Below are 16,266 nucleotides of genomic sequence, written 5' to 3'. Positions count from 1 at the left end.
ATGCTACTGGCCCAGTACCATGACCCTAGGCCTTTTGGCTATGGAGAAGAATTCGAAAATGTATATTGTTTACATCGTACCACAGAAGCCAGACAACATGGATTGCAATAGGTTTGATATATATATATATATATATATATATATATATATATATATTTCTACACTTGTCCATTCTGTTGGTTGGGACTTTAAACAGTGTCTCGTGTGAGAATATCCTACTGGCATGATATAAAGATCCCTCTGTGTAATGAATGTCAACTAAGAGCTCAGGTGAAGACATACCAAGACAATTGGAAATAAATCATCTTATGGGATTAAACAAACTTCAAAACTGCTATCTCATGTTGTAACACCCACTCCTCGTGTATGAGCTAGTCAAGTTAAGAAACATATATAACGCATGTTTCGTACATATACCGAGCATTTAGTTGTCACGTGCCAAGATTTCTGTTCTGTTCCACATGGTACTTGTGGATTTTTTTCTTCTTCTTCCTCTTCTTCTTATTATTATTAAATATGGTAATTTAATGGAGAATGAACCAATTTATAACGTCCAGACAAATCAATAAAATATAAACGTTCGCTACAATATATAACAAGTATACAGATATCATTAGCACGTGGCTTGGTCGCGTGTTTGTTTATGTGATCTATTTATAAAGCTTGACCTTTGAACTACTGCAGTATGAAACACAAGCATGTGACTTGGGCCAACACTGGGTATTTTTTCCTGGTACACCAATTCATACTTGTATGTAAACAGACCTAGACTACATTCATTGCGCTCGTAGGAAATCTCGCCGGTGCAGAAATTGCAGTTTGGATTTCGGACAGCTTGTAAAACCGAAGATCATGTAAACGTGTCCAGTATCAATGGAAATGAGGTGGTGTATGTTCTTTGTTTACACCCTGATTGGCGTGTCACATGTTGAAGGAGCTAACACTAGAGTCCCGGGGTGTTCTCAGAACCATGTTCGGATACGGAACAGCAAGGTCTGGCAGAAGGGACCTGAGGCGGAAACGGACGAAATGCCAACCAGTAGGTATCATTTTCAGGGATAACAAATTAAGCTCAGTTGATAGCTGAAACTCGAAAAACGAACTCTCCCCACTCCACCCACTCACTATAGGCTTACACAGAGTACATGTAAATATGTTTGATGGTACCAGACATCAATCGGCAAATTAGAAGATATGTTTGATCTTCACATATGTCTAGATATATGTCAGGAATATTTTGAGTGTACATATGTATCGTATAGTGTCTCTGTCCCTTACATATATGTATAATTAGCTGACGGCGTATCAGTTGGTAGAGCAGCAGAGACCCAGGTTCGATTCATGTCGCGATAGGCTGTATGTCTTGTTTTATACATGTTGTGTCGGATGGAAATGCAATTCTTTACTGTATTGCAATTGAATGCCATGCATGGTATAGCAGTCTTGAGTATGATATGGCAAGCGTTAAGTGTACTTTGATAATGTCTTTTAACTTGATGCTAGAGGGACTTTCCCTTTAGGTAGATCGGTAGCAGTGGACTTACAAGCCAGAGGCTGTGGTCTTGGTCCTTACTGAATATACTGATTTCTGTTACAATTTGGTAAATGTAGACCACTCAAGTGCAAGAGACTCGAGGAGAGTGAGAGGGTATCTTGGAGCAGAGATGTGATATATACATCTCTGGTTGGAGTCAGTGAAACTGGATTGATGTGTTGGGGAGCGATATTAGGATTTTGAAGTTGTGCGACAAGTTTTGGATGTACATATGGTTAAACCTGTAACATTCTACATGTAGAGCAGCAGACTTGTAAGCTAGAGTCTGCATGTTTGATTCCGGGCAGAAACCAACTTTTCCTGTATTGTATATGTGCCTAGTACCAGGGACGTATATTAACGATATATACATCCCTGCTAGTACATTAAGTTTTGTCTCTTACAGAAGTCTTGATATTGAGATCAAGATTTAACAGGTCGAAGTAAAATTTATGTAGCTTTGTATTAATAATAGTCCTGGCAGTGAAGTCATACTCTTCGTGTCATCATCCAACTTGTCTCTTTGAACCTGAAGAAGCAAATTGTGAGGAATGAAACCAGCTTCAGAAGGCTATGTCTTACTACAAAGTACAATGTTATTTTCCCTAAAACAATGAGAAATATTCCACCACTACATGTAATGTTACAACCCAAACAAGCAGCCTCTGGTTTTCTAGGAAATCCCCTAAACTTATGGAAATACCTTGTAAGTGCAGCAAGTAAGGCAACAGTGTACACCTGACCTTAACTGACATATCAGATATATACACCTGATCTTAGCTGACTGATCAGATCTGTAGCCCTGACCTTAACTGACAGATCAGATATATACCCCTGTCCTTAAATGACTGATCAGATCTGTACCCCTGACCTCAACTGACAGATCAGATATATACCCCTGACCTTAACTGACTGATCAGATCTGTAGCCCTGACCTTAACTGACAGATCAGATCTGTATCCCTGACCTTAACTGACAGATCAGATCTGTATCCCTGTCCTTAAATGACAGATCAGATCTGTATCCCTGTCCTTAACTGACATATCAGATATATACCCCTGACCTTAACTGACTGATGAGATCTGTATCCCTGTCCTTAACTGACAGATCAGATATATACCCCTGACTTTAACTGACAGATCAGATCTGTAGCAGTGGAAGAGCCTTTACAATATGTAAAATTGATATTATGTTCACTTTTCTAGGTGGATACAGGTTAGAAGTAACAAATACCGGTCCTGCAGTTTTGGATTCAAAAATACAGTTTTTGGCAAAATTGTTCAACAAGACGGGACACCTGGCTGATTCTACATTATTCCTGTATGTTTGGAACAATAATGCAGATTTTCAGGAGTTAAGGAAAGAAGATAACTTTGAAGCAAATATGACACAAACCTATAGCTTTGTTATACCCACAAAGTACAAGATGCAGGTGTGTGTGTATTCCAAAGAGGAGAAATTAACTCATACTAAGTACCACTTGGTGGCCAGAGGGGACACTCATTTCATACTCACATGTAAGTTGGTTTAACCTCTTTATATACAGTAGAGTATGTAGTAAAACAGAACACGTCATAAAACAGAACATGCCATAACACAGAACACATCATAACACAGAACACGTCATAAAACAGAACACGTCATAAAACAGAACACATCATAACATAGAACATGTCATAACACAGAACACATCATAACACAGAACACATCATAACACAGAACATGTCATAACACAGAACATGTCATAACACAGAACACATCATAACACAGAACACATCATAACACAGAACACATCATAACACAGAACACGTCATAACACAGAACACGTCATAAAACAGAACACATCCTGTCATGAGTAAGAAAACAGGTAAACAACCATCCTATATTGTTTAATATAATTAATAGGATTGATATAATCTATATAGATCTAAGTTTTACAGCCTCATTCTCCAAATCAATTAAAACAATTAAGTATTTTATGTTAATTTATTCATTTAATCCTCTATGTAAAAAGAACTATCATTGGCCGATTTTTTATGTTATCACCCTATCATATGAAAAAAAGATGTAATTTTGTAACATCATCTTGATTGGTCAATGTGGAGAAAAGATTCCATTGTTTGTATGGGAAAAATATTGCTATCTGAGATTAAATCATAAGGATTAAGTTTTATCATGTTTTTTTAAAGTTATTGATCCATAAAAATGGTGGGTACTCTTAGCATCAACTTCTTCAGTGTTTATATAGAGTTCATACTTCGTTAATGGATTAGCAATGCTTTTATGTACACCCCTATAGTAGGTCACCTCAACATCGATGACATGAACACATACTTTTATATACACCCCTATAATAGGTCACCTCAGCATCAATGACATGAACACATACTTTTATATACACCCCTATAGTAGGTCACCTCAACATCAATGACTTTTATATACACCCCTATAGTAGGTCACCTCAACATCAATGACATGAACACATACTTTTATATACACCCCTATAGTAGGTCACCTCAACATCAATGACATGAACACATACTTTTATATACACCCCTATAGTAGGTCACCTCAGCATCAATGACATGAACACATACTTTTATATACACCCCTATAGTAGGTCACCTCAGCATCAATGACATGAACACATACTTTTATATACACCCCTATAGTAGGTCACCTCAGCATCAATGACATGAACACATACTTTTATATACACCCCTATAGTAGGTCACCTCAACATCAATGACATGAACACATACTTTTATATACACCCCTATAGTAGGTCACCTCAGCATCAATGACATGAACACATACTTTTATATACACCCCTATAGTAGGTCACCTCAACATCAATGACATGAACACATACTTTTATATACACCCCTATAGTAGGTCACCTCAACATCAATGACTTTTATATACACCCCTATAGTAGGTCACCTCAACATCAATGACATGAACACATACTTTTATATACACCCCTATAGTAGGTCACCTCAACATCAATGACTTTTATATACACCCCTATAGTAGGTCACCTCAACATCAATGACATGAACACATACTTTAATATACACCCCTATAGTTGGTCACCTCAACATCAATGACATGAACACATACTTTTATATACACCCCTATAGTAGGTCACCTCAACATCAATGTCATGAACACATACTTTTATATACACCCCTATGGTAGGTCACCTCAACATCAATGTCATGAACACATACTTTTATATACACCCCTATAGTAGGTCACCTCAACATCAATGACATGAACACATACTTTTATATACACCCCTATAGTAGGTCACCTCAGCATCAATGACTTTTATATACACCCCTATAGTAGGTCACCTCAACATCAATGACATGAACACATACTTTTATATACACCCCTATAGTAGGTCACCTCAACATCAATGACTTTTATATACACCCCTATAGTAGGTCACCTCAACATCAATGACATGAACACATACTTTTATATACACCCCTATAGTAGGTCACCTCAGCATCAATGACATGAACACATACTTTTATATACACCCCTATAGTAGGTCACCTCAACATCAATGACATGAACACATACTTTTATATACACCCCTATAGTAGGTCACCTCAGCATCAATGACATGAACACATACTTTTATATACACCCCTATAGTAGGTCACCTCAACATCAATGACATGAACACATACTTTTATATACACCCCTATAGTAGGTCACCTCAACATCAATGACATGAACACATACTTTTATATACACCCCTATAGTAGGTCACCTCAGCATCAATGACATGAACACATACTTTTATATACACCCCTATAGTAGGTCACCTCAACATCAATGACATGAACACATACTTTTATATACACCCCTATAGTAGGTCACCTCAGACATGAACACATACTTTTATATACACCCCTATAGTAGGTCACCTCAACATCAATGACATGAACACATACTTTTATATACACCCCTATAGTAGGTCACCTCAGCATCAATGACATGAACACATACTTTTATATACACCCCTATAGTAGGTCACCTCAGCATCAATGACATGAACACATACTTTTATATACACCCCTATAGTAGGTCACCTCAACATCAATGTCATGAACACATACTTTTATATACACCCCTATAGTAGGTCACCTCAGCATCAATGACTTTTATATACACCCCTATAGTAGGTCACCTCAACATCAATGACATGAACACATACTTTTATATACACCCCTATAGTAGGTCACCTCAGCATCAATGACTTTTATATACACCCCTATAGTAGGTCACCTCAACATCAATGACATGAACACATACTTTTATATACACCCCTATAGTAGGTCACCTCAGCATCAATGACTTTTATATACACCCCTATAGTAGGTCACCTCAACATCAATGACATGAACACATACTTTTATATACACCCCTATAGTAGGTCACCTCAACATCAATGACATGAACACATACTTTTATATACACCCCTATAGTAGGTCACCTCAGCATCAATGACATGAACACATACTTTTATATACACCCCTATAGTAGGTCACCTCAACATCAATGAATGACATGAACACATACTTTTATATACACCCCTATAGTAGGTCACCTCAGCATCAATGACTTTTATATACACCCCTATAGTAGGTCACCTCAACATCAATGACATGAACACATACTTTTATATACACCCCTATAGTAGGTCACCTCAGCATCAATGACTTTTATATACACCCCTATAGTAGGTCACCTCAACATCAATGACATGAACACATACTTTTATATACACCCCTATAGTAGGTCACCTCAGCATCAATGACTTTTATATACACCCCTATAGTAGGTCACCTCAGCATCAATGACATGAACACATACTTTTATATACACCCCTATAGTAGGTCACCTCAACATCAATGACATGAACACATACTTTTATATACACCCCTATAGTAGGTCACCTCAGCATCAATGACTTTTATATACACCCCTATAGTAGGTCACCTCAACATCAATGACATGAACACATACTTTTATATACACCCCTATAGTAGGTCACCTCAGCATCAATGACTTTTATATACACCCCTATAGTAGGTCACCTCAACATCAATGACTTTTATATACACCCCTATAGTAGTTCACCTCAACATCAATGACATGAACACATACTTTTATATACACCCCTATAGTAGGTCACCTCACATCAATACTTTTATATACACCCCTATAGTAGGTCACCTCAACATCAATGACATGAACACATACTTTTATATACACCCCTATAGTAGGTCACCTCAACATCAATGACATGAACACATACTTTTATATACACCCCTATAGTAGGTCACCTCAACATCAATGACATTTTATATACACCCCTATAGTAGGTCACCTCAGCATCAATGACATGATATACACCCCTATAGTAGGTCACCTCAACATCAATGACATGAACACATACTTTTATATACACCCCTATAGTAGGTCACCTCAGCATCAATGACATGAACACATACTTTTATATACACCCCTATAGTAGGTCACCTCAGCATCAATGACTTTTATATACACCCCTATAGTAGTTCACCTCAACATCAATGACATGAACACATACTTTTATATACACCCCTATAGTAGGTCACCTCAGCATCAATGACATGAACACATACTTTTATATACACCCCTATAATAGGTCACCTCAACATCAATGACATGAACACATTTTTATATACACCCCTATAGTAGGTCACCTCAGCATCAATGACATGAACACATACTTTTATATACACCCCTATAGTAGGTCACCTCAACATCAATGACATGAACACATACTTTTATATACACCCCTATAGTAGGTCACCTCAGCATCAATGACATAAACACATGCTAATTAACATACAATCTAAACATTTATATACACCCCAACAGGTACTGAAAAATGACATGAACACATGGATATATATGTCTAAATCACCATCAATCTTTTATATACACCCCTATAGTGAACATCTTGTTGAACACATACTTTTATGACATTGTGTGTTGAATTGTTTTATATACTTATATGTTGAGGTTATTCAGATATGACATGAACACAGATTCTATAATTCAGTATAATCAACATGGAAAAAGGATGAACAACATGAGTTGTCATACAGCTAACTTTACATCAAATCTGGAAGATATCAGCGCTGATGGAGCTTGTTATACATTGCATATTTTGTATTGAGATTGTTTATTTACACTGTGTGTTGATTGTTTATCATTTGTTTTTTATTGTTTATTTGTATATTGTGTACATAACAGAAAACTTTCAATATTTATGACATTGTAAGTTAATGTTTGTTTCCATCTTTTTAGCAACATTGAATGGAAAGATGGATTTGAAACAAAATCTAACTCATCAGAAAAGTAAGAAAATACTAGCGACAAATACCCCGATTTATTTCACTATGAATCTGACTGACAAGTTCCAGACAAAACCAACATCCTCTTTCCACTGGTTTAGCGGAAAAAAATTACTGGGTGAGACATCAGTACCAAAATTTGAGTTCATATCAAAGAATGCAGAAACAGTGGAGAAACTATCAGTTTCTGTCAGTACATCTCTGGATGATTTCATTGAAAAGAAAGGAGAATGGTCTGAAGATGTGCAGATGAAAAGTAAGTGTTTACAAAGATGTTAAGACAAAATCAAAGATAAACATGCTAACCTGTAGTAGGCACTTCCATTGTCGATATAGGGATATCGTAATTGGATAGGAATGTAAGTAGAAATGTTTGCTAAAGTCAGTTTGGCCTGAAGAACATATGTGGCAAGCAAGTAGATTGTAGCTTTTTGAGGTTTTTTCCCCTATTTATAAACAAACTTACAGAGTATCCTAATAATACCAACTATATTAATTGTATGACAAACACCAGTTTGTTGGCATACTAATTATCTGTGTTTAATTGTCAAATGTTATATGTTTAAAAATAGTTACACACACAGAAAATGTATCAGGACCATAAATTCATCCTTTGCATGAATTTCATTTGAACTTTGTCAATTATTGTAACTAATCATAGCATATAATATGATTTTAGATGTTTCCAAATCTGTGACCATGGAAACATAATGGCACATTCTGATTGGTCACAAGTGAAACAATTATCTGATTTCGCTAAAAATTGATATTGAAAGGTTTGTTTGCCTATAACCAAATGAAAGATAATGCCTGGAGGAATTTTGTCATGACAAGTCTTCCTAAACTTGTGAACAAATATCATTTTATCATAGAGAGAGAGACTAAAAATGGGTATATAAGAGATTGTCATACATGCATGAGAGAGAGAGACAATCCAGAATGTGAAGATATCACAAGAGAGAGACAGCAAGTAAAACTGTGGTATATCACACAGAGAGAGACAAAATCAAGATAAACATGACAGAGAGAGACAGTTTTGTTCCAACCTGTGGTATATCAATTCCAGAACAGCAACCATATTGTGGTATATCACAGAGAGAGACAAAGCACACTTAACTGTGGTTAAAAATAAGAACAGAGAGAGAAGTAGATCTGTGGTATATTCATCTGAGAGAGACAGCAAGATACTGTGATATCACAGAGAGAGAGACCTGTAAACATGTATATATCACAGAGAGAGACAGCAGATTGGCACTGTGGTATATCACAGAGAGAGAGAGAACAGCTGTAATATCAAACTGTGTATATACAGAGAGAGAGAGAGAGATCAGAAGATAAGTTACTGTGGTATATCACAGAGAGAGACAGCAAGATAAACTGTGGTATATCACACAGTGAGACAGCAAGATAGACTGTGGTATATCACAGAGAGAGACAGCAAGATAGACTGTGGTATATCACAGAGAGAGACAGCAAGATAAACTGTGGTATATTACACAGAGAGAGAGAGACAGCAAGACAAACTGTGGTATATCACAGAGTGAGACAGCAAGATAAACTGTGTTATATCACAGAGAGAGACAGCAAGATAAACTGTGGTATATCATAGAGAGAGAGAGACAACAAGATAAACTGTGGTATATCACAGAGAGAGAGAGATAGCAAGATAAACTGTGGTATATCACAGAGTGAGACAGCCTGACAAACTGTGGTATATCACAGAGAGAGAGAGACAGCAAGATAGACTGTGTTATATCACAGAGAGAAACAGCAAGATAGACTGTGGTATATCACAGAGAGAGACAGCAAGATAAACTGTGGTATATCACAGAGAGAGACAGCAAGATAAACTGTGGTATATCACAGAGAGAGACAGCAAGATAAACTGTGTTATATCACAGAGAGAGACAGCAGACAGCAAGATAAACTGTGGTATATCACAGAGAGAGACAGCAAGATAGACTGTGGTATATCACAGAGTGAGACAGCAAGATAAACTGTGTTATATCACAGAGAGAGAGAGACAGCAAGATAAACTGTGGTATATCACACAGTGAGACAGCAAGGTAAACTGTGGTATATCACAGAGAGAGACAGCAAGAAAGACTGTGATATATCACACACAGAGAGAGAGAGAGACAGCAAGATAGACTGTGGTATATCACAGAGAGAGACAGCAAGATAAACTGTGGTATATTACACAGAGAGAGAGAGAGACAGCAAGACAAACTGTGATATATCACAGAGAGAGACAGCAAGATAAACTGTGGTATATCACAGAGAGAGAGACAGCAAGATAAACTGTGGTATATCACAGAGAGAGAGACAGCCTGACAAACTGTGGTATATCACAGAGAGAGAGAAAGAGACAGCAAGATAGACTGTGGTATATCACAGAGAGAGACAGCAAGATAAACTGTGGTATATCAAAGAGAGAGAGATAGCAAGATAAACTGTGGTATATCACAGAGAGAGAGACAGCAAGATAAACTGTGGTATATCACAGAGAGAGACAGCAAGATAAACTGTGGTATATCACAGAGAGAGACAGCAAGATAGACTGTGGTATATCACAGAGTGAGACAGCAAGATAAACTGTGGTATATCACAGAGAGAGACAGCAAGATAGACTGTGGTATATCACAGAGTGAGACAGCAAGACAAACTGTGGTATATCACAGAGAGAGAGACAGAAAGATAGACTGTGGTATATCACAGAGTGAGACAGCAAGATAAACTGTGGTATATCACAGAGAGAGACAGCACGATAGACTGTGGTATATCACAGAGAGAGACAGCAAGATAGACTGTGGTATATCACAGAGAGAGACAGCAAGATAAACTGGTATATCACAGAGAGAGACAGCGAGATTAACTGTGTTATATCACAGAGAGAGACAGCAAGATAAACTGTGTTATATCACAGAGAGAGACAGCAAGATAAACTGTGGTATATCACAGAGAGAGACAGCAAGATAGACTGTGGTATATCACACAGAGAGAGAGACAGCAAGATAGACTGTGGTATATCACAGAGTGAGACAGCAAGATAGACTGTGGTATATCACAGAGAGAGACAGCAAGACAAACTGGTATATCACAGAGTGAGACAGCAAGACAAACTGTGGTATATTACAGAGAGAGAGACAGAAAGATAGACTGTGGTATATCACAGAGTGAGACAGCAAGATAAACTGTGGTATATCACAGAGAGAGACAGCAAGACAAACTGGTATATCACAGAGTGAGACAACAAGTGGTATATCACAGAGAGAGAGACAGAAAGATAGACTGTGGTATATCACAGAGAGAGACAGCAAGATAAACTGTGGTATATCAAAGAGAGAGAGATAGCAAGATAAACTGTGGTATATCACAGAGAGAGACAGCAAGATAGACTGTGGTATATCACAGAGTGAGACAGCAAGATAAACTGTGATATATCACAGCGAGAGACAGCAAGATAGACTGTGGTATATCACAGAGAGAGACAGCAAGATAGACTGTGGTATATCACAGAGTGAGACAGCAAGATAGACTGTGGTATATCACAGAGAGAGACAGCAAGACAAACTGTGGTATATCACAGAGAGAGACAGCAAAATAGACTGTGGTATATCACAGAGTGAGACAGCAAGATAAACTGTGGTATATCACAGAGAGAGACAGCAAGACAAACTGGTATATCACAGAGTGAGACAGCAAGACAAACTGTGGTATATCACAGAGAGAGAGACAGAAAGATAGACTGTGGTATATCACAGAGTGAGACAGCAAGATAAACTGTGGTATATCACAGAGAGAGACAGCAAGACAAACTGGTATATCACAGAGAGAGACAGCAAGATAAACTGTGGTATATCACAGAGAGAGACAGCAAGATAGACTGTGGTATATCACAGAGAGAGACAGCAAGATAAACTGTGGTATATCACAGAGAGAGACAGCAAGACAAACTGTGGTATATCACAGAGAGAGACAGCAAGATAGACTGTGGTATATCACAGCGAGAGACAGCAAGATAAACTGTGGTATATCACAGAGAGAGACAGCAAGACAAACTGTGGTATATCACAGAGAGAGAGACAGCAAGATAGACTGTGGTATATCAGAGTGAGACAGCAAGATAAACTGTGGTATATCACAGAGAGAGACAGCAAGACAAACTGTGGTATATCACAGAGAGAGAGACAGCAAGATAGACTGTGGTATATCACAGAGAGAGACAGCAAGATAAACTGTGTTATATCACAGAGGAAAATGACAAAATTTGTTATTGCCAAAATATCAATGCACAGTAGCATAATCAGCGTCTCATTACAGATGCAATTCAGTGGGTGAAATGGAACATGTCAGGAGGTTGTACTGTGGATGTAGATGACCTATTGAACCTGACTGTGTTCTACCAGGCAAGGTCAGTATAACAGCTTTTCTAACCTTTGTGTATAAATTTTGTCTCCATTTTTATACCATATCTGTTTTAAATGTTCATTCATTTGAAATTTATTTGCTACATATAATAAAAGTGTTCTCCTGATCAGATTAAAAAAAAAATCCCTTCTTTGGTATGTGGTTTACATAAATCATTGTCAATAGAGCAGGGATATCAAACAAGGATCACAGTATTTATAGTACAGTCTGTTAACTTGTTTTGTTGTGGAAATCACCAAAATTTGTAGCAAGGAAATAGATTTACTGTATGTTAAATATGACAGTTTCACAATGTTCTGACCATATTTTCCTACAAGCTAGAGGTTGTAAAGTTGATGTGGTGATTCAGTCTGTGTATTGTATCACAATGTTCTGACTATATCTTCCTACAAGCTAGAGGTTGTAAAGTTGATGTGGTGATTCAGTCTGTGTATTGTATCACAATGTTCTGACTATATCTTCCTACAAGCTAGAGGTTGTAAAGTTGATGTGGTGATTCAGTCTGTGTATTGTATATCTACAGCAATCCAACAGTGATTTGCTGGGAAGTGTGCAAGGCTAATACAAATTCAAGTAACTGTAGCAACACAACATGTGAACCTCCAGTGACAGGAAACAGGAAGCAGATTAACATTCAAGTCGGATTCTCCCATGTCGGACTTTACCATATCCACTTGCGACTAGAGAACGATGTTAGTCAACAGCACTACAGGACACGTGCGGTACATGTGTATGATGCAGGTAATTATAGATGTGTTATAATATCAGAAACACACTGACACTGTGGAGAACAAAGATGTGGGGAAATTTAGCAAATTTTCAAAAATCCATCTCCCTCAAAAAGAATGATTTTGAAATCCATCCAGATTTGGTCTGAAGCATTCTTAAGTGAAGGGGATTAATTTTTGGCATCTTTTATCCCCCTTAGGCAGGAGGGATGGAGCCCAATAGAAGAAATAGCTCAAATTCCTTTAATATCCTTATTCTTCTAAAGAAATTAGTTGAAGCTGTCCAAATTTGGTCTGAAGCATCCTTAGGTAAATGTGAATAATTTTTGTATGAATTTTGAGTCTCATCCTTCTGAGGGAGGGGGATGTGTTTCTTGGCCTTCTGGGGTTGAGGATGTGATTCTTGGCATTCTGAGGGAGGAGGATGTGATTCTTGGCATATGAGGGAGGAGGGTGTGATTCTTGGCATTCTGAGGGAGGAGGATGTGATTCTTGGCATTCTGAGGGAGGAGGGTGTGATTCTTGGCCTTCTGGGGGAGGAGGGTGTGATTCTTGGCCTTCTGTGGAAAGAGGGTGTGATTCTTGGCCTTCTGTGGAAGGAGGGTGTGATTCTTGGCCTTCTGTGGAAGGAGGGTTGGGGCCAAATATTGAAAATACAACACATTCTTCAAATCCTTCTTTATGGAAATGGGTAGATTCTGTTTAAGTTTAATCTGAAATATCCTTGATTGAAGGGGAATCAGTTTTGTATAAATGGTAGGGGTAGGAGGGATGGGGCTCAAAAGGGAAAATAAAGCAAAGTCTTTAAAGTTTTCTTTTTCTGTAGGAATATGTGGAGTATGTCAGTTTGGTCTGAAGCCCTTCTGGGTGAAGGGAAATCAATTCTGAATACACAATGTGTCTCAGCTCATATAAGGGAAAAGATCTTGGAAATCCTTCCTTTGTAGGGATGTCAGGATTCTGATTTGGGGAAAGCCATTTTGTATAAATTGTTCGGCTGCCACCGGGGAAGAAGGTTGGGATACATATATAAACCTGTAGATTACCTTTTCTTTTTCAATTTCAGTCATAGCTATGTGAGTGATAAGGTTTATGGGTCTCCTGTATGATGTTATGTCAGTTTGTTGGTTTTTGAAATATGTTGCCTTTCTGTCTTTTTCAGATAATTACAGTTCCCATGGATTAGCTGTGCCCATCGTCTTCAGCTGTCTTGGTGTGTTCATTCTACTGGTGTCGTCTGTATATATGGTGCGATTGAAGAGAAAGCCACATGTGGAAACTGCTGATTTTGATTTCCACCCGTCCTTAAACAGGGACCAGCCCCATCCATTTGTAACAGGGATTAAAAGAACTATTAGTCTGGTTTTTCAGCCAAAGCATTCCTATGGTTCCTTACAGCAGCCCACAACCACAGCGTCGAAATACGGATCCACAAGTGGTGACTATTCCCCGTTGTAGTGATGAATATTTGTTAAAAATAAAGATTTAATCATAATTTTTTATACTGCTGTTCAAGACAACAGATTTTAAAATTTTACTGAATTAAGCCATATGCAGGAATATAATGGCTCATTCTACCATTTCAATTCTGTTTGTAAAAATTTTTACTGATTTTGATATCTGTGATGAACTGGTGATGGCTGTGTCCTATACAATGTTGTTGTGACGCAATGCAGAATACCTTTTGTAATAAAGACTTTCAATATAACACATATGAACAGAACAAACTCTTGCCCTGGTGTTAGTTTCGGGCCTGTCACATGCTATATACAGCAGCTAGAGTTAGGTGACTTGCCGTTTTAACCACAAAGATCAGTCTTAGCTTAAGATTTCCTATCAACAGAACTACTGAATGGTGTATTTCTTTCAAAGAATACAAAGATGCTAATGTCAATGTTTCTACTAAAGTTTAAATTTCAGTGAACTCTTAAACTGCTTCTCGATATCTAGATACTGTACAATTTACTCCACCAATATCAAGTTTTAAAGAGAAAGTTGTGTGTAACAGTTTACTAAGTATTCAAATTCATCTTTTGTAATGCATGGAAGAATTTGAAATTTCCTAATCAATTCAATACTGTTTTGAATTTCTGTATTCACAATGTAATAGATTTTTAAATAGACTACTTTTCCAGTTTGTATTTTTTGCTTGCCCTGTGATACAAAGTTACTTCACAATAAATGTTAAATGATAATTTGCAATATTTGTGTAATTGTCAACCTAGTGTTAGTTGTGACCACTGATATATCAATGTCTCTTCATAAAACGGTATTGTAGTCGTAACCCATTTACTTGAATCAGTATTACATTTTTGAAACTCTGTAATACATTTAATGTTGTTTACAGCTTCTCAGCTTTATATCATGGTTATACATTATTTTATCACATTCCTCATTCATTGATCAACTCTTTTATGCAATCTTGATTTTTTTTCGAACACATGTATCATCTTCCTCATCTTTCACAAATTACAATTTCATTCATTCATTCATTCATTCAGTTATGGATTGATCAAGTGAATAATTTTATCCTCGATAGCCTCTAACATGCTATATTTTATATTTGATGTCTCATAACTCTTATACAGGTACTAGATGTTGTACACAAGTAGTAGATGTTGTACACAGGTAGTAGATGTTGTACACCGGTACTATATGATGTATACAGGTACAAGATGTTGTACACAGGTACTAGATGTTGTACACAAGTACTATATGATGTATACAGGTACAAGATGTTGTACACAGGTACTAGATGTTGTACACCGGTACTATATGATGTATACAGGTACAAGATGTTGTACACAGGTACTAGATGTTGTACACAGGTACTATATGATGTATACAGGTACTAGATGTTGTACACAGGTACTAGATGATGTACACAGGTACTAGATGATGTACACAGGTACTAGATGTTGTACACAGGTACTTGATGTTGCACACAAGTAGTAGATGTTGTACACAGGTACTAGATGATGTACACAGGTACTAGATGTTGTACACAGGTACTAGATGATGTACACAGGTACTAGATGTTGTACACAGGTACTTGATGTTGTACACAGGTACTAGATGTTGTACACAGGTACTTGATGTTGTACACAGGTACTATATGTTGTACACAGGTACTATATGATGTACTCAG

The 16,266-nt window shown here is 37.3% G+C and overlaps 1 protein-coding gene across 1 annotated transcript; it reads left to right on the top strand.

Annotated features, from left to right (window-relative positions):
* Positions 1 to 764: 764 nt before the first annotated feature.
* LOC132547439 (uncharacterized) lies at positions 765 to 15,761 on the top strand. The gene is made up of 6 exons (XM_060211195.1): positions 765 to 1,039; positions 2,740 to 3,051; positions 7,913 to 8,215; positions 12,283 to 12,373; positions 12,914 to 13,131; positions 14,281 to 15,761. Exons 1-6 carry the CDS (start codon positions 874 to 876, stop codon positions 14,574 to 14,576), a joined length of 1,386 nt encoding a protein of 461 aa, XP_060067178.1. The 5' UTR covers positions 765 to 873; the 3' UTR covers positions 14,577 to 15,761.
* The last annotated feature ends 505 nt before the right edge of the window (positions 15,762 to 16,266 follow it).

Source organism: Ylistrum balloti, unplaced genomic scaffold (assembly GCF_031769215.1).
Source record: "Ylistrum balloti isolate Yb309-2 unplaced genomic scaffold, AGI_CSIRO_Ybal_v1 Utg369954, whole genome shotgun sequence".
NCBI classification, from domain to species: Eukaryota; Metazoa; Mollusca; class Bivalvia; order Pectinida; family Pectinidae; genus Ylistrum; species Ylistrum balloti.
This window is presented reverse-complemented; position numbering and strand designations above follow the sequence as displayed.